Source organism: Brienomyrus brachyistius, chromosome 18 (assembly GCF_023856365.1).
Source record: "Brienomyrus brachyistius isolate T26 chromosome 18, BBRACH_0.4, whole genome shotgun sequence".
NCBI classification, from domain to species: Eukaryota; Metazoa; Chordata; class Actinopteri; order Osteoglossiformes; family Mormyridae; genus Brienomyrus; species Brienomyrus brachyistius.
In genome coordinates this window covers 12,080,779-12,092,612 of record NC_064550.1, presented here as the reverse complement: position 1 = coordinate 12,092,612, position 11,834 = coordinate 12,080,779, and the positions used below count along the sequence as shown (strand labels likewise).

Here is an 11,834-nt window from a genome sequence, read left to right as displayed (position 1 = left end):
GCAGCCACTCGGCCGTGCCCATCCGCATGTACCTGCATGGAGCTGACCCGCCGCCTTCAAAGCCGGCCGATTCGCCGCCACACCCTCTGGTCTGTAACCAAGTGCGAGGAGGTCGTACGTGTTTCAGTTTGGCGGCGTTTCGCGCTCAGATACGCCTTTTTAGGTGCACGACTTATCCCATGACAGACGAAACGCAAAGAACAGAAGGGGCTTTTGTTTTGTCGGTATTTGCAATAAACCTCCTTCCCAAATAACGGTATTCAGAAATAAGTGTCTTTGTGAAAAATTATTTTCATTCTGTAAGCATCCAAAGCAGCTGATGTAGTGTTTTTGCTGTTCATCCACCACTTGTGAATAACTTTAACCTTTTGCTGTGTGCAGCAAATCGGCAATAATAATAATATCCTTTGATATAATAAACGTTAACGACCTAAAAGCTAATCCATGCATTCATTTTCTATAATCACTGACCCAAAGAAGAGTCCTCTAAGCCAGGAGTCTATCCCAAGGAATACGGGATACGAGGCAGGGGACCCCCCCGGGCGGGATGCCTACCCATCAGAGGGCACATACACCCATGCTCTCATTTATTACCCTACAATACCAGTCAAGTCTGCGGCAGGAAACCAGAGTACCGGGGAATATCCATATTAACATGCGGAAAAGTCCTAGATATGGAAGTGTAAGGCTACAGTGCTACTGTTTGTGTTTATTTATGTTTTCATAACAATAAAATATGCATAACCATCATCATTCTTATTTTTACGTGTACTTTTAATATTATTTTAAGCCCGCCCCAACTCTTCGTATTTCAAAACGTTTAAAACCGTGAGTAGGGCGTGGCGCGCGAGCCGAGCTGCCGGAAGTGCGCCGTCCTCGTGCTGGGGGCGGAGCGTTCTAGAAATTTGGTTTAAAGGGGAACAACATTCGCTTGTGCTTTTTCTCTCACACTAAGAAAGCTATTGGTCTACTTCAAGACCAGTATAAACTATTTCAAGATATGTTGTTTAATTTAGGCATTCCCGGTATTCTAGCAGTTATATAATGTACATAGTTATACCTCTACTTATCTAGCGTTGTTTGCTGCCAATACAGCAATTTTCCTGGACGGTAAATATAAACAGCATATGATAATATGGAAGAAATTGGGACTAGCCCAAAAAACGGTGTAAGACCGAGAGCGGGTTTCCGAAACCAAAACCCCCCGAAGGAGTCATGCCGGACCGCCAGCCGTCTGACCGGATTCGTGGAAGAGTCACGTGGCCGTGGTCACCATGGCTACCAGAGTAGTCGGCGTTCCAAAGGGTAAGAGAGAAGGGCAAGGGAGGGCACGTGTGTCTGCGGAGAAGCAGCGACACCCACACACACTTACAGGAACCCGCCTGCCTGAGAACACCATCTGATAGTATGGAAACTGTGGAATACCCTGTGCGGAGAACACGGAATAACTAACAAAATTTCACTTCAATACATATGGAACATGGACACATATAGGTCCAGATTGCAAATCATTGTCCTTTTAGTTTAGTGTAATTAAATGGGCCTTGTTCTGATAGTTTAATTTTCCTGGTCAGGGTCGGGATGGATGCATCCCGTAGAGCATATGAATTGAGATGCAAGGAAGAATCACCCCCCATTATGACCACTTTAGAGACATCCATTAGTCTAACTGCATATTTTTTCACTCGATGGGAGAAAATCTGAATCGCTGTAGGAAATCCACGCAACACGGATGGAGGATTTTATCAAACAACGCTCGCAGTGTGAAGCTATAGTGGTACTCACTTAGCCACCCTAATAGGTACAGAAACACATGGAGGCATATTTTTGTCGGTACTCAGCTGAGTATTTGTACCATCAAAATTACTTGCTATAGTTTACAGATATCCAGTTGCCTCAATCTTACAGGTTTTAAGATAAGAAGAGTAACGCCCTCCAATCCTTTTTTGACTTGCATTTTTGACCGTACATAAATTTAGTTTGGAAAATCCCAGTTTGGGAATAATAGTCAGACCAAAATCTTATAGTGCGTAATACGTCCAGATTAGGTAAATTTGACAGATTCGGAAATCCAGCCCGTTCATAACTGCAGTACTCGCCTGTAGTGCCAAACGGCAGCTCTACGGCTCCACCTAGCGATTCAATATGGTAATCACACAAGTGTTTTTGAGAATGTGTTGTTTCATAGAAAAGTGAAGACACTTTAGCTAGCAAATATCAGAGCATTCCAAACTTGCCCTTCTCAAAAGACAATGGCCACTCATTCACCAGCTTTTAAAACAAATTTATTAAAAATAGATCTATCTTTCTGGAACAAGCTGGTCAACCCTGAGTCACAATAAACAGTCTGTAGTTTTAATGGGTATCATCTCTGTGCTATGAACAACACTTCAGTAATTAACGTGCATTAGTCTCACAGGGGGCTGGAGGCAAGTCGAAGAAGAGTGTTCTTCAGGTAGGTGCACAGCTGGTTCATCAGATCACGGTTCAGGCCCTCTACCCAGTGCATCTGCACGATCACATCTCCCTCCTCCTCGTCCTCTTCTGCTAGCTCTCCAGCCCCCTCTAGCTTCACGTTGGTCAGGCACTTAAACAAGAATGGCTGGCTTGCACCGGGACTGTGGGATGTCATGCTTGAGCCTGGAGCAGGGGCCACTTCCTGCTTATCAGGATCTACTTCCTGTGTATTGCAAAGCACTTCCTGGGTGAGAGGCCCCGCATGCGCGGCTTGGGCCGCAACAGAGTCCTCGTTGGCTTCACTTTTGCCCGTTTCCAATTCCACCCCAACAATCGCGTGATTTTCCGGGGATTCTGGGTTTTCAGGTTGAGGTTCACTCTCTGCAGTGTGTGGTGCTGCACTGCCGGCACATGGGGGCGCCCTGGGCAGCTCCCGCAGCTGTCGCCACTGGTCACGGCGCTTCTGGCGCACGTGTATCCAGGAGTTCTCCACCGCCGTCAGGAAGAGGCTCCGTTCGGCCTGCCCGCTGGGCACCCTTTTGTGCGACACCTATGTAGTTATGAGGTTCACAAGGTCACAAATCTCTTAGAGCAAGTCCCATTGTACTCCACAGAGAGCGTCATTTCCAAGTGCCTGTTGCGTTTCCCTGACTTACCCGCAGGTCACTGAGGATTTTCTCCAGCCATGCGGTGACCACGCTCAAGCTCCCAAGGGTGGAACAGCCGATGGATGGTGCCCTAGCCCTCAGCAGCTTTACGGTAGGAAGCAGCAATGAGAAAGACAGAGGCTTGCGGGCCTTCTCCAGTTTCCTCTTCTTTGACGGCGGAGACTGAAACCAGAGGGTGATAAGACGCTGTAGCCTCCCGGTAGACAAAGTAGCCCAAAATTAGACACCTTCTCACAAATGGTGTAGCGCAAGCTAAAACCTTGGGTTCCTTTACATCAGAGCTAGATAAGATTTTAACAACTTTAAGCTATTAGTTGAATTCTCCCCAAATGAGCTTGATGGGCCAAATTGACTCTTGTTTGTAAAGTTCTTATCATATATCATTGCAGTGACTTACATAAGTTCCCCCTTATAGTTGAACCTGAAACCTTGAACATTCTCAGCACAGGGGTGTCTCTCATCCGTTGGTTTAGCAAAACTAATTGGTGTTGACCTGGGAACAGGCAAGCCAATTAGAGAAAGGAGAACAAGTCCTGCCTCTCGGTAAAGGGTTCAGTTATTAAGGACCTGTTACATAACTAAAGAGATATAGGTTGAAGTGTTATAGGAAGGAGTTGACTTGAGTGGTAAAACAGCAGCTTACAGTTGTGTTGAATGAATTACTTGCTAACTGACCACGTAACGTCTTCATGTAAACATGGGCAAAAAAGGTAAAATCCAAAATTGCAAATAATTAAGCTTTTAATGGGCTTAACAACGAATCACTGGTCAGATAATTATCAATAACTAAAACACGCACTTCAGAGACCCGTGCCACCGTTTGCTCTTCACTGATCACTGCGGCAGTGAACTGAAGGGGCAAAAAAGGGAAATTCACTCACAGGCTTCTTGTACGCAAAGATACAGCCATGAACAGATTAAATGTTTCATGCAAAATTCAAACTAACAAATGGCTGAGTTTTTATTTCCGTAGATTATACATTTCCAAATATCTTTCGGCTATTTGCTGTTGAGACCATTAAAAGCTTAATGTTTTGCAATTTAGTTTTTTTGCCCAGGCGTGTAAACATTTAGGATGCAAAGTGGATAACATGGGAGGGGGCAGAAGTCCAGCAGGACTGGGGATCAGAATCGGGTTTTTTGGACTTGTGTGCTGACTCACACACAGTTTGTTGTATTCGTTGCAAAGCCCATCATCCACTGTATAATTTTCTTAATCTGGTTCTGTGATACGCCTAAGTATGCAAGCCAGTTTATTATACAACAGCCAGAAGCAATCTGCACACCGACAGCCTATTTGTCAGACTGAATGAAAACTTATCAGGAATGAGGAAAACCAGCTGAAAATCAACAGGGCGACCACTAGAGGGAGGCAGTCCCCTTATAGAGACCCCAGTGCTGCAGCATAAATGAGGTCATATTTATAGACTGAACAGAGCTGACAATACGCTGCCCTACCTGTACTAACAAAGGCACTGACAAAGGCTCCTAGGTGTTAAAGTCACCCCACTCACCGGCACGCTGACGTCCTCGTAGAAACTCCATGCCAGTGCCCATCGCATGGTCCGGCCCTGACAAAACTCTGTGTGGGTCACCTTGGGTACCTGAGAAGGAAACCGCAAGTGCTGCAGACAGAATTCACTGCAAGCCCCAGCATGTTCACCGAATCCACAGCAGCGAGGGCGATACGTACCCCCTGCTTCCTCAGCTCTTCCTTCAAAGGCGCCAGGCTGCACTTCTTTCCAAGCATGCAACTGTACCACCTGCAGGAGGCACAACGATTCTGTGAGACCGGTACAGTGTATGGCACCGCGGTTAAGGAGCTAACCAGTATACAATGCATCGCATGTAGGGGGAAAATCCCCATGCAAGCTAAAACGCGAGAAAAGTTGGAGGCGGGAAGTTCATGTCCAGAAAGTAAAAATCCAGACCAAGGTTTTGTTTCAACCAACTAGCTGAACATGAAGAGTCACAGGTACAGAGCACTCAACTGATTGGTTGAAACAAAACCTTGGTCTGGATTTGTACTTTCTGCACCTGAACTTTCCGCTTCTGGGAAAAGTGACCGACATAGAGCTCCACGCACGGCCCGCACCTCAGCCTCTTCTTCAGCTGCAGGCTGTCATGGATAATCCTCTTGACGAATTCCAGCTCGCCCCCCTCGGCCATGATCTCTGTCACGCCCCCGGTGTTCACAGAGCTGGGTGGGGGCCTCCGCGAGTTCCTCGAGTTCACGCCCTGTATAAAAACAGTGAGCAGGTTAGCACACCCTGGACAGCCCCAGGTGCACCTTACCAGTTCGGGTTTTCCCTCCCATACGTTACAAATATTTCCTCTGTTTTGCAAATTAATAGGGTAAGTGGATAAGATTTCGTAACGCTAAGTTATTATAGACGTTATTGCTGAACGTCTATAATAAATTTGGGGCGGCCATGTTGGAAACTGGTGCTGAAATTCACATAAATAAAACTAGTGTAATGATAAGGCTGGCGGAGAAAAGGCCAGTGTCGGCCACCGGTCGATCTTTAAGATATCCCTAGTCAATCACAACTAGGCCCTTGCCTTCTGCCCTCCCTGTAGTCATAATTTATCCAACATGTGTCAGACAGGAGGAGGCAGGGCAAACCTTGGCCTCCAGCTGATTGGCGAAGAAGGGTGGGTTGCACATGCAGAAGTCATAAACGAGGGCTGACTCCTCCTTCAGGGCGTCCATTAGCAAGGTCTTCTGAGGAACCTTGACCACTGATTGATGAAGACGCATGGGGTGGATTGAGGGGGGGGCTCAACACTGTAACCTATGTCTCACCCACCATATCAAGATACATGAAAACATTATAGACACACACTTTATGTAATTCAGAGTGTGAGCTACGTATTAAAACAAGTCATAGCCCAGTATTTTTCACAATTTGTTTTCCACTCGTTCCCAATATATTTGAGTAGACACTTAGACTAAAGTAATGTATGTGAGGTAAATAATACACACACACCCATACATTTATGTGTCCGTATTATCATAAACACATAGATAACGAGGAGCCAGCTTAGTTACCAGGTCTGCAGGGCTGAGACTGAAATGAGTGGTCAATAGCAAAAGCAAGTTAGCACTTGAGCAAGAACTATACAGCCATAGGATTATAATGGAGAAGAAGAATTCCTATTGCCACATCATAGTCGTAATAACGTTGTAGCACAATGCATCGCTCATGTGTTTGTGGTGATGCTGGTGTAAACAAACCTATTGCACTGCCAGTGGTATAAAAGTATAGTACATAATACTTGATAATGATAATAAACATCCATTACTCCCGTTACTGGTTTATGTATTTACTGTAATGTACTTTTCATGGCTATTTAAGCTATATCATATAGCATAGGTGTATAGTACGTTATACCTTCTAGGTTTTGTAAGTACACTATGTTTCCACAACGACGAAATCGTCTAATGAGACATTTCTCAGAACATATCTCCATCGTTAAGCGATGCGTGAGCATCCTCAAAACATCAAGAGGATTTGATTCCTATGAGGAAAATGCTAAATATAAGAAAATCTAGCCAGATAGCAATATTGCGACCGCCAACCACCCAGGAATGTGCTTTCTGACCTTTGATGAGGTCAGACATGCTGTTCTGCTCCACGTTCTTCTTGGCGTAGCTGAAGCAGACGTTGTCCACCTCAGTGGCCAGGAAGAACCAGCCATTCATGGTGGCTCCCAAAAGGGGGTAGATGCACGAGGCTCCAGTCCCTGTATGCAAACGGTGAGATGTCCAGTTTGCAACAAAGCACACATAAAACACCACGAACACAAAGGATACAGGATGGAACGTACCAATGTCAATTCCCCGGCGGGGGGCATCGCCTGGGCCGGCTCCGATCAGGTCCTCCACCCAGTGGATATAGTTGAGCCGTAGTGGGACAGTGGGGATCAGACGTTCTAGTGGAATCTCAATGGTCAGCCCAAAGTCCTCTTTCAGGAGTGTGCAGGTCAGGGCACGCACTGCCTCAGGATCCTTAAAGTTCAGCCTGAGTGGGGAGGGACCGAATTAATGTTTAAAGGGATCTTCCTGCAAAAGGCAGTGTTAAATCCAGTCTCGGAAAGCAAGTGACTGTGAGAGTGGCTTGTGAACTGTTGCCTGCCACGGGCCCGCAAATCCCCGCTAACCACGAGCTTACTCAGCCTATATTTAGAACAGCCATCAGCGTCTCCTAGGAGACCCTTATACCAGAGAAAGGCATCAGGGATGCTCTCTCCATGAAAATCATCAGTCTTATGCATGAGGTGCAGGGGGGAGGGGGGGGGGGCAACAGGCAGGAAATGATCAGAAAGGGAGGATCAGGAGAGATCAGGAGATGGTGATGACATCATAATGTGGGTGGAGCCAGGAGCTATGCCATTGGTGGGTGCTACCAAGGGATCTGGGCACAGGCTGAGTAAGAGTGGGTGGAGACTGGTGGTATGACGCTGTACGATTTCTCTCACTGATATTAAAGGGGTTGCGTGGAAACTAGGTCTTCAGCCCTACAGGGACCAGAGATGGGGGGGGGGGGTGGGCGGTTGCTGTAACCCCCAAAGTAGGGCTGAACCAGTTTACATTACACGTAACAAACACACTAAGTGGCTCCTAGTATTTCTGCTTTGTCTTACTGTCAGAGATCAAAAACACAGCAAGATGAGTGCTAAAGGTGAAAAGCACGATACCAAAAACATCGTCTCTCTCAGCCCAACCAACAGACCACCTCCCTTTCATCAGAATGGTGCAAATTCCGATACTGCAACAATCAGCCACTGGCCGATGGTTACAAATGTCCCAATATTTTCCACCGATAATTCCCTGACGAGTTTCTGAAAAACAAATCCATTTCAATAAAGACGGCTGCAGTACTGCTGAATAAACACTAGTCTGTTAGTAATGCAAGGGTTTGATAGCAAAAGAAAATTCACTCTGAAAATTATAGAGTTTATTATACTTGGTGATCAGACCTTCTCTGTTATGTTATAAATATGTATACTATAATAAAATATAGCGCTCTGGGGCTGTTGTATGCAATAGAATTGATGTATTCTTACAAAAAAAATGCTTTCATATTTTTGGAATGTAACTATTTTTTTTTTATTTGGGTGGAGTGTCCCTTTAAACTTATTTAAGCAGAACCTCTCAAACAATCAGTATCGGTGGCAGTTTTTTGAAATAATCAGCTATATGACCACATGGCCTGTTGACTATGAGGCACCAAAGCTGCCACTGACTGCTACTTGGTCCCTGAATAAATGTCTGCATACTTGGCATAAACTCATTCTTTGGAGTGAGTTTTGACATCTACCAAGGGTGTGTCTTTTCTCCTGTCTATAAATTCGTCCATCCATCCATCCATCCATCATCTTCCGCTTATCTGAGTTCGGGTCAGAGGGGCCGCAGTCTCAGCAAGGAAACCCAGACTTCCCTCTCCCCGGCCACTTCATCCAGTTCCTCTGGGGGAATCCCGAGGCGTTCCCAGGCCAGCCGAGAGACATAGTTCCTCCAGCAGGTTCTGGGGCATCCCTGGGGCCTCCTCCCAGTGGGACATGCCCGGAACACCTCACCAGGGAGGCGTCCAGGAGGCATCCTGACCAGAGGCCCGAGCCACCTCATCTGGCTCCTCTCAATGCGGAGGAGCAGCGGCTCTACTCTGAGTCTCTCCCGAATGACTGAGCTCCTCACCCTCTCTCTAAGGGAGAGCCCAGCCACCCTGCGGAGGAAACTCATTTTGGCCACTTGTACTCGCTATCTCGCTCTTTCGGTCACTACCCACAGTTCATGACCATAGGTGAGGGTAGGAACTGAGCCAATCGACTGGTAAATCGAGAGCTTTGCCTTTTGGTTCAGCTCCTTCTTTACCATGACAGACCGATACAGCGCCCGCATCACTGCTGACGCCGCACCAATCCACCTATCAATCTCCCACTCCATCCTTCCCTCACTCGTGAACAAGACCCCAAGATACTTCAAATCATTGCAAATAACTGAGATATTAATAATAAAAAAAAAACAGTTGAAATTTTTCAGAAATAAACTATAACTAAATAGAACTTATCCAGCAATGGTCTGTCGAATAAGCTGGTGGTGTTGCCACAAGTTTGTCCCGACACAAATCAGTGCCGACAATCACTTGCTTTTGCTCAATATCGCCTCTAAGGAATCCAAAATATTTATATTCCAGGGAAGACGAATGTCTTTTCGTGACTAACTTTTGTTTGTTTTACTCCTCTTCATTAATTTTTGTCAAATTTCTCATGAACAGGCCACAATGTCAATGAGTGAGTCCGAGACCCAGCATGATTATGATTGGCTCGGAGAGCATGTACAGAGCTCATGCAAAAGCAGTATCAGGAAACTCTAGACTGATTTTTTTAAAACCTACGCTAGATAATACTGAAAAAAGCCCATCATTAAAATTGCAAAGCTTGCTAAGTTTTAACAGAGCAAAAATATTTGTACGTAACTTCTTATCTTAAGCGAGCTATCACAGAGGTTTCTCCTCAGGGCTGCCAATTTCCATGACATGGTGAAGAACCTGCAGATCTGGAGGGATCTTAAAATATAGCTACTGCTTCAGCTTGAAAGGAATCAGCAAAGGGGATTTAGGCATCTCATACAAATGCTACCTGGTCACAACCCAAGAGTTGTTCCAGGCATGTCCCACTGGTAAGAGGCCCTGAAGCAGACCTAAAACACAATGGAGGGATTGTATTTCCCAGGTGGCTTAGGAACATCTGAGAATTATACAGAACAAGCTAGAGCCTGTGGCTTTGAAAAGAGAGGTCAGGTCTGACCCATTTAACATGCTGCCTCCATGACCCCCAACCAACGCAAATATATGAATATGGCTGGATATTTAAATTCAAATAAATAATCGCTAATCATCGTTAGTGTCCCCATCACTAAGCCATTGATATGGGAGGAATGATGTTGTGTAAGGGGGGGGGGAGTGGGGCATGAGAAATACTGTTTCGCTGAATAATAACACGTTGAACGTCCTTATTAAAACAGTAACTGTTGCTCTGGGATTCGGTAGGCATACACCAGGTTTTACCCCCAAAGAGTGTCTCATGAACTCTGATCTGAAAAGACGCAGCGGTCGGTACTCACGCGACTCGGCCGGACAGGTTGGTATGGACATGCTGCTGAAACTCCGGGTACTTGGAAGCCAGGTACGCAAAATCAGGAGGCTTGTCTTTGTATCGGTTCCTGGGGTGCATCGACTTGCTCAAGGCCATCCTGCAGAGTTTGGCAACGTGACGTCAGGTCAGTACTGACCGAAGATGCAAAAACTAGAAAAGAGCTACGCACTTAATACAAGCTAGTTTTGAAAATTTACATTACTACTGAAACTCAATATGTCTCTTCCAGAATTTTCCGGTTGTGAAATGGTCACTGTACTACAGTTTTCTTCTTAAATTATATCCGTAAAGGGTCCTGCTGACCAGAAAATGATGGTTGCTGCCGTTTAAGTATGTTTTTGCATCCTTCATTGGCATTTAATTATGATGTATTATACAGTTAGATTAGACAGGTTTATATTTCTAAGACATGCCAATCTGCGTCACTTTAGGCGGTGTAGTTTGGAAAAGATGTCAAGCTAAGTTGGCAACTGTGTTACATTTTAAATGAACAATTTCCAAACATCGTGTACAGAAACAAGTACATGCAGACATACCTTCACTAAAATTACAAAAAACAAACACTTCTAAAAATCGCACTGAACAGTAGACTTCAACCCCAGACACGTTGCGTATACGTCTCCACACAAAACGCGAAGTTGTCATCTCTCAGCGACGCCACTGAATATGACGTCACTACATAGGCGTACATTAGGGTGAGGTGTGTTGAATTTGTGCCTATGATGAATGTTTTTTGAAAATGTTATGTACGTACCCTAATTATGGTAATGGATTGTGAAATGAATGGATTATATACATGAATATAAATAGATACTCAACTTTGCAGGAAATGATATTCATTTTAAATGTTACGAATGGTTAAACCGAATAGGAATTCAAATATGAAGCCTTGTGATTTTATTTTTAAAATCCCTGTATATAAAGAGTTTTTTTTCTTTTTGTGTTGATACAGTAAGCCCATTAATTTTAATTAGTTAAATAAAAAAAAAAATTAATATGCCGAATACATCCCCGCGACCCAGTAGGATAAGCGGTTTGGAAAATGGATGGATGCCGAGTACATGTGTTTAATGTAATATAATAACAAAAAGTCACTCACTGGCTTTTACATTCGATGTCACTACTTTTTATGTATGCGCACTTTTCTTCCTTAATAAGACCTGGAAACAGATGGCTATTTTTTCTGGGCGACCGAAATGGTAATTTATTGAAACTGTTCACCCCCAGCTGGGAAGCCTGTAGTCTGTACCCAGCCCTTTCTCCTGCTGTTCAAGAAGATACGGAACTAGAATAATGAATTTTTAATTACTGATGGAAATGGAAGCTGATAATAAACAAAGCTAGAGCTAACATTTCCCTCAAATTTATCATCAGTGTATTGACTTTAAATTATTGGCAAGCTTTTCAGATCCCTCTTTAAATTCAGACTGAACGGGTATGTTATTAATTCAAGCGTCGCTGAATATAAATGTCTAAAAATTAATTCAGCATATTAACATTTCATATTTAATTGCTGCTTGTGCATTCCATATTATATGACACTGGGAT

General features: G+C 44.6%; 1 protein-coding gene across 2 annotated transcripts; it reads right to left on the bottom strand.

Moving 5' to 3' along the window:
- Positions 1-2,268: 2,268 nt before the first annotated feature.
- Positions 2,269-10,959, bottom strand: mettl16 (methyltransferase 16, N6-methyladenosin). Of its 2 annotated transcripts, XM_048984298.1 has the most exons (11): positions 10,823-10,959; positions 10,255-10,383; positions 9,771-9,831; positions 6,957-7,150; positions 6,732-6,872; positions 5,752-5,867; positions 5,221-5,363; positions 4,819-4,888; positions 4,640-4,729; positions 3,114-3,287; positions 2,269-3,007 (listed from the first exon to the last, which is right to left on the bottom strand). In XM_048984298.1, exons 2-11 carry the CDS (start codon positions 10,283-10,285, stop codon positions 2,414-2,416), a joined length of 1,614 nt encoding a protein of 537 aa, XP_048840255.1. In that variant the 5' UTR covers positions 10,286-10,383; positions 10,823-10,959; the 3' UTR covers positions 2,269-2,413. The 2 variants fall into 2 exon arrangements, with proteins under 2 accessions (XP_048840255.1, XP_048840254.1); XM_048984297.1 differs by lacking the exon at positions 9,771-9,831.
- Positions 10,960-11,834: the final 875 nt, after the last annotated feature.